The sequence below is a fragment of the Aotus nancymaae genome, unplaced genomic scaffold, assembly GCF_030222135.1.
Source record: "Aotus nancymaae isolate 86718 unplaced genomic scaffold, 86718_ANA_hifiasm-v0.15.2.pri h1tg000002l, whole genome shotgun sequence".
Classification (NCBI taxonomy): Eukaryota; Metazoa; Chordata; class Mammalia; order Primates; family Aotidae; genus Aotus; species Aotus nancymaae.
In genome coordinates this window covers 28,081,437-28,094,745 of record NW_026988413.1, presented here as the reverse complement: position 1 = coordinate 28,094,745, position 13,309 = coordinate 28,081,437, and the positions used below count along the sequence as shown (strand labels likewise).

Here is a 13,309-nt window from a genome sequence, read left to right as displayed (position 1 = left end):
CAGCCTGACCAACACAGAGAAACCTCACCTCTACTAAAAATACAAAATTAGCCAGGCATGGTGGCGCGTGCCTGTAATCCCAGTTACTCAGGAGGCTGAGGCAGAAGAATGGCTTGAACCGGGAGGCGGAAGTTGTGGTGACCCAAGATCGTGCCATTGCACTCCAGCCTGGGCAACAAGAGCAAAACTCCATCTCAAAAAATATATATACAAAAATTAGCCAGGCATGGTGGCGCACCCTTGTAGTCCTAACTACTTGGGAGGCTGAAGTACGAGAATCACTTGAACCTACGAGGCAGAGGTTGCAGGGAGCTGAGATCATGCCACTGCACTCCAGCCTGGGCGACAGATGGAGACTTGAAAGAAAAAGAAAGAGAGAGAGAGGAGGGAAGGAAGGAAGGAAGGAAGGAAGGAAGGAAGGAAGGAAGGAAGGAAGGAAGGAAGGAAGGAAGGAAGGAAAAATATAAAAGAATTGTTCAGATAAGAGCCTTTCCATGTGCATCGAAAACAAAGCTCTATTTTAGCCGCCCACCCCACTCCCCGCAAGCCTAAACCCTTCTCTCCTTCCTACTAAAAGAAGCCCTCCCTACCCAATACAAACCAGCCCTGTCTCCATGGTACCTGTTCTCTGAGCTCCACCACTGCAGCCTCCAGTCGTCCCAGCCACTCTCGCGGGGAGTGCCACGGCTCCTGGGGGTCCCCAGCAGGGGCCGAGGAGTGGGCAGGTGTCTGCTGCCCAGGGGGCTCCCTGGGGATGGCCCCACCTGAAGGGCACAAGAATCCCATGTGGGCCTGAGGGTGAGGGGCTGGCCTGGCCATGTTTCCTGGGTTCTGTCTTCTAACCCACAGGAGAGCGGAGGTCATCCTGTGCACCCCACCCTGTCCAATTGCCCACCCACCATCCAGGGAAGGAGACTGGTCTGTGAGTGTTGGGGAGTGAAAGCTGGAGGCCACAGTCTGGAAGAAGGGGGAGGACACTCTGAGTGGACAGATGTGGCCCAGACCAGCTTCCCCCTCTTGTCTGGGGTTGAGCCCCAGGGCCCCTAACCCCCCAAGGGACGCAGAGCAGTATCTAGAGCAGAGCCTCCCTGCAGCCTGCCCTGGCTCTGTGATGTCCCCAGCCATGGTGGGTGTGTCAGGATCATCCTGCTTCTCCTGGGCCAGGGGCTTGGTCAGGGATGGCTGGGGAGCAGACATGTCATGCCTCAAGGGCCCGGAATCCAGTACAGGCTGAAATGTACCGGGAGACCACAGACACATACTAGGCAGGGCTGCTTTCAGGGGCCTGGGAGGTCGGCTGAGTCTTTTCAAGGGAGCATACGGGTAGCCCCCCAACCCCTGACTCTCTGTCTACACCTGTCAGAAAGGCCACCACTTTTGGAGAATGTGCTCAGGGAAAGACACATTCCTTTCCTGCTCCCCCTGCTCTGTCCCCAACCCTGAGCGCAGTTTTCCAGGTTTGTGACAGGGGGTCCCGGGCGCCCCCCTCATTGGGTGGCCTCCAGAAAGTGGGACTTGGTTGCATTTCCTGAAGGGGTTGAGGAAGGTGCTGGCAAGGCCCCTACTAGCTTTGAACACACCAGATCCAGTGAGAACAGCCTGCCCTGCTTCTAGAAGACACTGTGTCCAGGAAAGGGGGATGGGGCACCTCTGAGCTCTGGCTCGGGGTTGGAGATGGCCACTTTCACCTTTTCACTGTGATCCTTCTCCTGCAGCCAGGAAAGTGAAGGCAGGAGGGGAAGAGGCAGACATGGGTCCGTCCTCCAGGCAGGTGAAGTGGAGGGTCTGGAGGGGGAGGAACAGCGAGAGGAGGAGGGAGAAGGCTGGGTCTTTCCCACCATGGCAGCTCATTAGTGAGGCCAGGCCTGGAGTGGCTGAAAAGGGTTTCTCACAGACACTAGGTCTGTGAGACAGGGGAACAATGTCACCCGCTGCCACCATCAAGGGTGGAGGGAACTCGAGGCTAAAATTCAACTTGCTTTGTCCCAAGTTCCCTGGCTTGGTTAACGACATCCCACTTACCAGTTACCTAAGCAGAAAGCTGGGGCTCAGCTCCCCTATTTTATTGCCAGAGTTGCCCCCTAATCCATCCCCACGTCTCCCCTCTCCACGGTCTCCACTCAGAAGGCTGAAGACAAAGCGTCCCTGCCTCCACCTTTCTGAATCACACAGCTGAAGGCTCCCAGGAGCAAGTCCCACTGAAACCGATCACAAGCACCGCCCACCTTTCTCGCCCTCCTGCTGCCCGCCCACATCAGGGGTTCTAACTCCTACCCCGCACCCTGAGCGGATGGATAGTGGCCCCCAAACCCCAGGTGCCTGTTCCAATCTCCATCCCTGTACTGGGCATCCTGTCACCCGGAATGGCACTCTGTCTCAGTCCTTCCCAAGCACACAGAGGGCGGCCAGGATGGGCGTCTCAGCATCTGAAACCTTTCTACCCAATCTACTCTCCCGTGGGGCCTCACCCTGCTGCCCCAGGGCCCTCCTCCCAGGCCACTCCTCCAGTCCTGCTTAAACAGGAGCCCGGGAGAAGCTGGATTCTCCGAGACTCCTCGGTGAAGCGAGGGCCGGCCTTGCCTGAAGAGACCTGCAGAAAGAGCTCCGAGTGGCACAAACCCTGCTGCTCCCCAAGGAACTGTCCCCGGCTCCTTTCTCAGCCACCCCTGGCCCCACGCCGGCACCGAGCCCTCCATTCCCGCCTGTCCCGCTCCGGGGAGGGCCAGACACAGACTCAAAGTCAGCTTCCACAGCGGGCCTCCTTTCTCCCCCTCCTTTGTCAAATAATTAACTTCAGACTCCCAGATGCCAGGGCAGCCGCTCTCTCTCCCGCTACAGGCCGCAGGAACTCCCCTTTCCTGAACCCCCTGCCTTGGCTACGGTCTTCCCTACCCTGCTCACTCCCCCAAGGGGAGGACGGAGAGGACGGGGCTGGCCTGGGAGGCGCGCGAACCTCAAGCAGGGCTAAGAGAAGCAGCCCCTGGCCCTGCTCGGACCCCTCAAGCCGCGCTGATAGGAGGCGGGGCGCACCCAGCCAGACCCCCAGTCTCCCGCGCCCGGACTCACCTCCCGCGCCCGCGCCCGCGGCCAGCGCCAGCCCCGCGAGCTGCAGGAGCAGGGACAGCACAGCGGCCCCGGCCCCGGCCATGCTAGCTCCGCCTGGCTCGCTGGTCGTGGCTCAGGAGGCGCTGGGGGAGGTGGAGTGGGGACACACAGGCCGCTCCCACCCAGGCTTTGTTCAGGGAGGGCTCAAACCCCCACCGCGCGCCTTTCCCATGGACACCTCCACACGCCCTGGCCCCGGCGGTCTTGACCTCAGAGAGCAGCTCCAGCTGCAGGAAGCCAGCGGGGTTGCAAACCCTGTCTCCGCTCAAGATCCGGGAGGGAACTCTGAAAAGAAAAGAAACTCAAGTCCACTGCTCTGGGGCTCTGCAACAGTCTCCCTGCCCTTTACGTTACTCCATCGGTTCCCAGATTGATTTTTCCTGTCTCACAAGTTTACAGGAGAAGGAGCCTGAGCTGGGTTTAAATCCCTGCTCGGCCAATTCCATGTGGCCTTTGATCACTGACTTCTCTGTGCCTCAATTTTCCTATCTGTGAACTGGGTATCACCACATCTACCTTATAGACTTGCAGTGGGCATTAAGTGAGATTATTTAGTTGGTAGACACATGGTAAATGCTCAGTAAATAACAAATAAATCACAATAAGTGCTACTCATCATCTCTGAAATCAAAGACAAACAGTGGATTGCTCTCTCCACCTGTAAGTTTCTTTCCTGGACTCCACTCAACACCCCTCCCCACCCCAGCAGTCCCACGCTTGGCCCCAGATGCCAAGGCCGCCCTTCAATGGCTGCTCTCAGCCCCTTTCCCACTGAGCTCAGGCCTGACTGTGAGGTGAGCCTGGGTAGGGGGCAGGGCCGGGCCCAGGCTCAGCAGGCGGAGGGGCCAAAGGGAGGAAGTGAGGACAGCTGTCCACATGGGTCCTCTGGGCTGGGAAACTCCTCTGTGCAGCTGGGAAGTAGAGGGTTGGGTCCGGAGCTCACAGGCAAAGAGGGACATTGAGGGCGGAGCTGTGAACCCTACCAAAGCTCTCCCTCCCTGCCATAAAAACCAGAAGTCAGAAGCCACCCCTCCCTTGGCCCCGGCAGGAATGAGGTCTCCCCAGCCCATTCTCCACAGAGCTTAGGGCTATAAGTGAGGAGAGGGCAGCTTCTCTGCCCCAGAGTCTGGGCCGGGCCCCTAGTGGGCCTAAGCCTTTGCCGCAGAAGGCAGGGAGGCTGTCATGCCATACTAAGACCCAGCCTCAGCTGGGGTCACAGAGGAAAGCCAGGGCCAGCTGGCCAGAAGAGGACAAGGAAGTGGCAGCGGTATTCCCAGCAGGTTTAAGGAAGGTGGCCTCATTTACCAGGTGCCTCTGGAAGGCAAGTCCTCCAGAAGACTGCGTATCGGCACAGTGCAGAGTGCAGACTCTGGCAGGGTTGCCAGGGCGCACCGTGGGGCTCATGCTTTCTGCTGTGGGACCTCTGACAGGTCACTTCACTTTCTGGGGCTGATTTTTTCTGAGCTCTGACTGGAGCTCTAACAGCACCCAACTCATGGAGTGTTTGTAAGGGTTAATACCACATGGTGCCTGGCGCAGAGGTATGAGTGCTTATTACTTTCTTTACAAAGAATGGGGGCACCTCCCTCCCCATTTTACAGAAAGGAATCAGAGTGAATGGGGTGAGTAGCTCTAAACCACCTGGGAGGATGCACAGGTCTTCCCTGGCCCCACAGCCGGTCCTTTGTGCCCCAGTTTCTGTCCCTGAGCCTGGCCCCAGTCTGCCCTCATGTCACATTCCCAGGGAGGGACACTGTCCTGAAACAGACAAGGCCCTCCAACCCCCGGGGCGTGGTGTGGAGGGAGGCTGTGCCTTCACCCCCAAGGCAGGTGTTTGTAGTGTCTGAGTCTATGTGTGTGTCTGGGTGTGGCACACTTGTGTGTGTGTGTGTGTGTGTGTATGTGTGATGTGTGTTTGGCTGGAGGTGGCGGCCGAAGCTGGGGCCGAGGCTGGGGAGGCACTTCTGGGATTCAAGGGACCTTGACTTTGAAGGGACTTCCAGGGACACTTTTGTCGCCCCACTTGACAATGAGGATGTAGTCCCCTTTCTCCTTGACGGTGTAGGTGACATTGTACACCCGGTTCCCCATGTGCTTCACGTACACCTCCTCACAGGGGGTCTTGGGCCTGTGCACGCCCACCATCATCATGTTGGTGCCTGGAGAGGGAGGCAGAGGGCCGGGCTCACACCAGGGAGCCCCCGACAGGGACCCACACCCTGCTCCCAGACGGCTTCTTGCTCCCACCCCAGAAGACATCCTCCCCCTCCACCTGCCTGCTTTGCTGCAGTCCACGGTGAAGGAGTTCTTCTGGCCCACGAAAGTCTGGGACAGCCCAGGCCCCCGAGTCACCACCTTGCTGGCATCCGAGGAGAACTTGGGGATGGAGCTGTAGCTGGAGCCCCGGCTTGAGGAAGACTTGGTCACAGTCTCCACCAGAACCGTGGATGTTTCGTGAAGGCTGTGGCCTCTGGACAGCCTCGGTCCTGCGGGGCGGGTGGAGGGGCACAAACCTGGTCAGAAGGGCTTCCTGGTGTTCCCCAGGTGGGGGACCCTCGGCCAGCGCTGCCACCCGGTGGGACTCACTGCCTGCATCTGGGGCTCCCCCAGATTCCTCTAAGGGCCACTCTAGAAGCCCAGCCCCATTCCCTGCCAGGGCTGGAGCTGCCTGGTCCAATTCATGCTTCACCCTAGGGCTGGGGCCTCAGAGGGCTGCATCCCTCATCCCGGCAGGCTTTGTCCGGAACTCAGGCCAAGTCACAGGGTAAGAGTCACTGCAAAGGAATACCCACCCAACCCATCCTATAGACAGCCCCGGGAAGGGGAGCTTGCTCAGTACTGACTATGTCTTCTTGGAGCCGAGGAATTTGGGAAGCCAGGAGGGAAGAAAGTGACTCTAGAGCCTCAGGAGCCAGCGAAGGCCAGAGATGGAGGAGGGAGGGCGGAGATGGGAGGAAGAATGGGATATGCACAGGGTCACGCGAGGCTCCACAGAGTGTGTGCTGTGTAGAGCCAGGCCCACCTCTATCCCTGGTAACCGACCGTGATGTCTAGGGCAGACTATGGCCTGGATGTGTGTGGCCACCGGAGCCCTCCAGGCTGGGCTGGGCTGCAGGCTGAGTGGGCCTCCCCTGAGCCAGCACTCACCTGTGAACCCCAGCTGCCCACGATGTGCTGGGGGACACTGTAAATGATGACAATGAGGTAGTTGCCAGGGGCCATGGGAGTGTAAGTGAACACGTGGTCCTTAGGACACTCCCGACAGTCCAGCTGTACCTTGGAGGGGCCATCAGTGGTGACGGACATGACCCCTGAGCCAGCGTTCAGGGTGTTCACGATGAACTCTGATGACACAGCCTGGGGGCCAGAGGTAGCAAGGCTGAGGGCAGAAGGGTCTTGTGGCCCAAGAGGGGCTGGGCCCCAGCTCCCTGGGTAGCCTCTGTGGGGAGCTACCACTGCTCCACACCCAGCCTGGCCCTTGCCTGCCAGCCCAGCCTGCAGGCAGGAGGAACCAGGGTCTGGTGTGCAATCCTTAGTGCATACCTGCTCTGAGGGGTACCAGCCTAGCTGTTTTGGGTACCAGGCAAATGAGAGATGATGTGCCCTGTCCTGTCTGAGGAAGGCAGGGCCCCACACTGGGAAACAGAAGGCAAGTGCCTGATGGGCTGTGTCAGCTGTGGGCACATAAGCACTCAGATGTGGGAGGCTGAGTATGTCTGAACTGACCCAGGAGGACTTCAGGGAGGAAGTGAGTCAACAGGGAGGACTGGAGGGCTCCAGGGGAAGGGGAGATGAACTTGTTGGGGGAGCCCCAGATCTGGAGTATGAGGAGGCGATTCACAAGGGCTCCTGATGGGCTGGGAAAATCTCACAGCCAATCCCAGGGCCCTACTGGAGTCCTAGGAGACAGTTCCCTCACCCCAGGAGCTGCAAGGCTTGGGCACCAGGGGGCCAGTGGGGGAGGAAGTGCCACAGCATTCCTCATAAGAGTGGCCAGACAGCAGGCCCAGGGTTGGTCTGGGTCACATGTGTCCTTGCACAGCTCAGGGAGAGGAGGAAGGTTTTGCTGCACTGGGCCTGATCCTAAATCCCACCCCTCCGGGTGAGCTGCCCACACCCTGGGCCCTTCTGCCTGGCCTGGTCCAGACAGACTGAGGCTCTGGGCAGCAGGTGCCCAGGAAGAAGCTTCTTTCTGTTTCCTCCCAGGGTCATGGTGGGGGAAGACCAGGGTACAGGGGGAAAACCCCAAAGTAGGGCCTTTAGATAAAAAGGGGTGATTTCCCAGTGCCTCCCTAGACTCTTGGAGCCCCTCAGCCCCAGCACCCCAGGCCCGACAGCTGTTAGGGGGAGGGTGGAGGTAGGGGGAGGGGAGGTCTTGCCAGTTTTCTCTAGGGACACAGCCGGTGCCCTTTCAGGCCTTGGTGACTAAGTCCGTGGGGAGCCCGAGCTCAAGCCCAACCCAGTCCTCCGCCCCCTGCTCCTCCCTCCCCTCCGCCCCCACCCCTCCTGCAGGCTTCGGTGGGGCACACCTCCTGGGCCAGCCTGCGGAGCCACCCCCACCCCCAGGGTCGGCCTCTGGACAGCTTCTCCTGCTGGTGGAGGAGCAGCACCCCGATCCTCACCCTGCTGTGCCCAGCGTGGCTGCGAGGCTGGGAAAGTCCCCCAACTCCTGCCTCTGCTCCCGGTACCTGCTCCCGCCCCTCCTGGCGTCCCGAGACAACCACGCAGGGTCAGCGAGGGTCCTGCCCATGTGCCCCCCAATCCCCGCCACGCGAGTCTCACTTTTCCTCCACTTTTAGCCTTTTGATTGTTGCCTTCTTGAGTTCTGGAACAGGACCTACAGAAACTAGCCCAGGAACTATTGCGCCCCATTCTTCTCCGCTGCTGGGGGTAGGGGGCAGAGTCTACCATTCTTGGCCGGGAGCCCAGGAATGGCGCCTCTACTTGACACCGTCTTCCCCCAGACTCTAGCACAATTCCTGCCATTGGCCCGAAGATCCCGGGGGATGAACACTTTAAACCTCAACCTCTTTTCCAAAAGGGTGAGGGTGGCCCAGGAAGAGGGAGGGCGAGTGCATTGAGAGTAGGGATCTAGGTGGCCCAAGCTAGCCTCCTGCGGGGCGCCCGAAGCCCCCGTTCTGCACGATGGCGAAGGGGAGGGAGAGCAGCAGAGCTGGTGCCCCCTGCAGCGGTACAACTCCCCCGCATGGGCCTCGGGGCTCCCCGAGCGTCAGCACCCCAAACTGATTGGGGAGTGGGAGACGCCTTGGAGGTCCCAGGCTGGCGGGGCACGCGCCCTGCTGTAGGCACCCACCCGAGCTCAATCTCCAGGCGCAGCTGGACGCGGACCCCGCCATACTCCAGTCCTCATCCTGCCGCCCACAGGTGCCTGGGGGGCGCAGGGCCCAGCTGAGCCCCGGACTTGGGGGTGGGCAGTAGCCCCCCACCCTCAGGGCACCCGCTCCCGCCACCCTCAGGGCACCCCGGGCGGGGACGCAGAGAGGAGCGCGCGGCAGCCGGGACCCACCTGTCTGCGGTGCGCCTGCGTGGCTGCGCCCGGGAGCACCGGCCAGGCAGCGGGGCCAAGCTGAGCTCTGCCGGGCTGCGCTGGGGTCTTGCGCATCGCGCCGACCCCGCCCGAGGGACCACTCAAGGCGGCCTGCACTTACCGGAGACTACGGACGTGGACTGAGCATTGGGCCAGGCCCAGGGCCTATGAGGAGACGCCAGATAGACAGCGCAGTGCCCTAGACGACCACTGGACTCCCTTGGCAGTCTGGAACAGGAACATGGTATTCCATAACCCCAAATTCCTCCCGCGCCCTCTACCCTTGACTGCCCCCAGCTCCGCAGGTCCTCCGGTCTTCCCCAGCCCACACCCTTGGTGAGCTCTGGCACCTGAAAGAGATGGTTTCCCAGGTCAAGAGCATTAGGATGCCAGGTGGTGGCTCATGCTTGTTGGGAAGGTCAGGCAGGAGGATCACTTGACTCCAGAAGTTGGCCAACCTGGGCAACATAAGGAGACCCACTCTCTACAAAGGGAATAAAAAGAAATTAGCCGGGCATGGTGGTGAGCACCTGTAGTCCAAGCTACTCTGGAGGCTGAGGTGGGAGGTTCACTTGAAATGGGAAGGTCGAGGCTGCAGTGAGCTGTGATGGAGCCACTGTATTCTAGCCTGGGCAACACATTGAGAACCTGTCTCAAACAAAACAAAACAAAAACAAAAAACCATCAAGAGACGACTCGGGTGCAATGGAGCCGGCACTGTGGTGAGCATCCGACCATTCAGTCCTCCAGGACCAGGGGAGCCGTGTGAAAGGGAGGCAGGCAGTAGAAGCCTTTATCCATTGGGACTGGGAGGCCCCCAGGGCATTAGCTGCTCCCAGTTATGCAGGCACTAGTGCCCACGTGGGTTCCTGAGGGTATCCAACGCTGGGCATCAGAGACATTCCGACATGAGAGAGGTAGATTTGCAGCCAGGACCTGAGGAGGGATGCTGGCAGGATGCACTGTGGAGCTGCTGGCAAACTGCGCATGACTGGAATGAGGCATTGCTGAGAGGATTTGTGCAAGAGGTGGCCAGCACAGGTGTTCAATGAGATAATACACACAGAAAACTTTTGACAGCGCTCAGCACATTTTAAGCACCACAATCTATTATTATTTTTATTGTCATCATCATCGTCTCCCTCTGAGGTCCAAACTGAAAAGTCCTTATTAAGATTTTATCTGCAACAGAAGGTAAAGAAGCTTCTGGAAAACTCACTGGAAAAAACCCTATGAAGTGAAAGCCTGGGGCCCTAAGGAAAGGGCGCTATTTGCAAGGCATTTGAGTTCCGCAGTTGAGTGTGATCACTGCGCCTCTTGGTTGGGTGCCAGGCACTGTGGTCGAGGCAGGGGTACAATGGTGAATGAGACAGGGTCCTGCCCAGAACCTTCCGAGAAATGAGACTCCCGGTAAAGGGAACAGCATGAGCACTGGACTCAGGTGCACACAAATGTCAGGCTTGGAATATGTGTCTGGCCTGTTTCTCTGCTGGGCAATGGTGGGTCGGGGGAGGGGACCTGGATGTAGTCCTTCCGAAAAGAAACAGCTCTTTCTTTTTTCTTTTTTTTTTTTTTTGAGACGGAGTTTCGCTCTTGTTACCCAGGCTGGAATGCAATGGCGCTATCTCGGCTCACCGCAACCTCCGCCTCCTGGGTTCAGGCAATTCTCCTGCCTCAGCCTCCTGAGTAGCTGGGATTACAGGCACGCGCCACCATGCCCAGCTAATTTTTTGTATTTTTAGTAGAGACAGAGTTTCACCATGTTGACCAGGATGGTCTCGATCTCTTGACCTCGTGATCCACCCGCCTCGGTCTCCCAAAGTGCTGGGATTACAGGCATGAGCCACCGCGCCCGGCCCGAAACAGCTCTTTCTTTAGAAGAAGAGGATTGGCTAGAGAAAGCAGGCAGGAATGGCTTGGGCCCTGGCTTGAGTCCCCGCTTGGCCTGGAAGCCCCTCTGTGGGGACACCGCTGGTTTCCTTACCATGACGCATGGGCCCCCGGGAGGCAGGTGGCCGCAGTAGCAGCGTATGATGCTAAGTTGGGCAAAGTTCAGAGTCAGTGAGTTTCAAGTTCAATTCCTGAGTCGCCACTTACTGACTGCACTGAGTGGCCTCTATTTCTCCCCTCTCCTCCTCTGCCACTTATTCCCTGTCCCCAACAGATGCCATCACTCTGGGCTTTCATGCCTTCTGGTTTCCGAGTGGTTCTGCCAATGAGAGGCCCCGGTAGGGGATGAGCGGGCAGGAGGGGAGAATGGTTGGGGCATTTCTTCCCTGGCTTCCTCCTGGGCTCTGCCTGGGCTCCCGAGGTTACACTATTCCTTCCCCTTGTCCCCTCGGAGGTGGCCGTGGTTTCCTGCTACTGCTAATCCCTGGGGGCCTCAACATTCCTTGCTGGTCCTCATAACCATGTCTGCAGATCTGCGACCAGTTCCTTTACACTCTCTTTGGCCAAATCCTTTTTGGGGAATTCTGTTTCCTCCTGGTTCGTTAACTGATAAGTTAACCTTAACCGCTTGCTCCATGAGTTACTTAACCACCCCTGAGCCCAAACCCTTCATCTGTAAAATGAAGTAATGCCCTCTACCTTAAGCTAGGAGGATTCGACCAGGCAAACCTAACACATTGGTTCACTCCTGTGTGCGTGGTACCTGGCACACAGGAGACCCTATCGTAAGTGACTCCCCATTCTTACCGCCTTTGGGTCGCACTGTTCGCAGTAGTAGGTTTTTTTTTTTCTCGGGTTTGGTGGCTGGAAGCAAAAGGTCACTGTGGGGAAGGAGGGAGAGAAGTGATTAGTAAATAATTAGGTTTTTCTACTTCATTTGATATCTTTCACATCACAACAGTTCTGACAAATGAAATAAGCTGAAGGGCCAGCTGAGCAGCCGAGGTGGGCGGGGGATGGGCTGTTTATCGGAGATCTGAGATTCTAATCCCACAATCGGATCCCATAGCCTGGTGACGCCTTTCATAAATTCAGACTATGTAGCTATCCAGTCCCCTCAGGAGGGATTTCTTTTGCCCATCCTTAAAATGCCCCACAGGTCTACCTCACTGCATTCCAGTGCCAAGCTGCAGCATTGCCCACTCGGGAACTGGGTTGGGGGGCAGTCCTGAGACTCAGAAGCCCCTTTGGCGCATGCTCCTGTGATCCTGATTTGTGGCTGCAGAATTCAGACCCCCGACAGACAATGCCTGTTGGGGTTGAGCAACCTGGGGGCTGGGTGAGTAGGAGGGATAGCCCACACCTGCCAAGGACCCTCTGCTTTGGGGTAGCTCAGCACCTCTCAGCTATTCCCTTGACCCCCTGAGTGATCAGGCCCTGAATGGCCAATGCTTGCCTTCCCTGGCTGGCTGGTCAGAGGAGAAGACTAGCCAAGGGGCCTCTGGACAACAACCTGGCCTCACCCAGCACCATCAGTTCCCCCCGACTGTTTAGAGGCAAACAGGAACTTCGACAGGGGCTGAGGCCATGAGACGGCGGCTGCTGCCGCCAAGTAACATGAAGCAAGAGTGCCCAATGCAAGGGGTTAGTTAGAGGCCCATGGATGAAAACTGCACTGGGGCACCAGGTATCCTGGCACCCAGGGGTCATCTCAGGCCACTCCCCTTTTTTGTTAACAGCTTTATTGAGATATAAGTCACACACCACACGACTTACCCATCTTAAGTATGCAATTCAATAGTTTAGGCTGGGCACGGTGGCTCATGCTTGCAATTCCAGCACTTTGGGGGGCTGAGGCGGAGGATTACTTAAACCCAGGAGTTCGAGATCAGCCTGGGCAACATAACTAGACTCTATCTCCACAAAAAATATAAAGAAAACATTAGCCAGGCATAGTGGCACATGCCTGTAGTCCCAGGTACTTGGGAGGCTGAGGTAGGAGGATTGCTTGAGCCTGGGAGATCAAGGCTCCAGTGAGCCATGATTGTACCACTGCACCCCAGCCTGGGTGGCAGAGCGAGACCCTGACTCAAAAAAAAAAAAATTCAGTATATTCACAGAGTTATATGACCATCACCACAACCAATTTTAGAACATTTCATTACCCCAAAACCAAATCCTATACCAGCTGGGTGCAGTGGCTCACTCCTGTAATCCCAACATTTTGGGAGACTGAAATGGGCAGCTCACAAGGTCAGGAGTTCGAAACCAGCCTGGCCAACCTGGTGAAACTTCATCTCTACTACAAATACAAAAATTAGCCAGACTTGGTGGTGGGTGCCTGTAATCCCAACTACTCAGGAAGCTGAGGCAGGAGAATTGCTGGAACCCGGGAGGTGAGGTTGCAGTGAGCCGAGATCTTGCGATTGCACTCCAGCCTGGGCGACAGAGCAAGATTCCATCTCAAAAAAAAAAAAAAAATCCTATACACTATCCAGTCCCAAAGCAAACCACAAATCTACATTTTTTTCTGTGGATCTGCCTATTCTGAACATTTTATTTAAACAGAATCACACAATATTTGGTTTTTTCATGTCTGACTCCTTTCATGGAGCATGTTTTCAAGGCTCATCCATGTTGTAGCATGTAGCAGTATTTCGTTCCTTTTTATTGACAAATAATATTCCACTGAATTTATATATCATATTTTATTTATCCATTCATCAGTTGATGGACATTTGGGTTGTTTGTTTTTGGCTGTTATGA

General features: G+C 57.2%; 1 protein-coding gene and 1 pseudogene across 1 annotated transcript in view; both read right to left on the bottom strand.

Moving 5' to 3' along the window:
• Positions 1-3,148, bottom strand: part of KCP (kielin cysteine rich BMP regulator) — a 29,857-nt gene extending 26,709 nt beyond the window's left edge. The window contains exons 1-5 of the mRNA XM_064382356.1: positions 3,067-3,148; positions 2,469-2,580; positions 1,649-1,785; positions 900-1,043; positions 622-764 (exon numbers count right to left, since the gene is read on the bottom strand). Of these exons, the coding sequence (XP_064238426.1) occupies positions 622-764; positions 900-1,043; positions 1,649-1,785; positions 2,469-2,580; positions 3,067-3,148 (618 nt within the window). The remainder of the gene's footprint in view (positions 1-621; positions 765-899; positions 1,044-1,648; positions 1,786-2,468; positions 2,581-3,066) is intronic.
• Positions 3,149-4,515: 1,367 nt separating this feature from the next.
• LOC105721374 (filamin-C-like) lies at positions 4,516-6,417 on the bottom strand (annotated as a pseudogene).
• Positions 6,418-13,309: the final 6,892 nt, after the last annotated feature.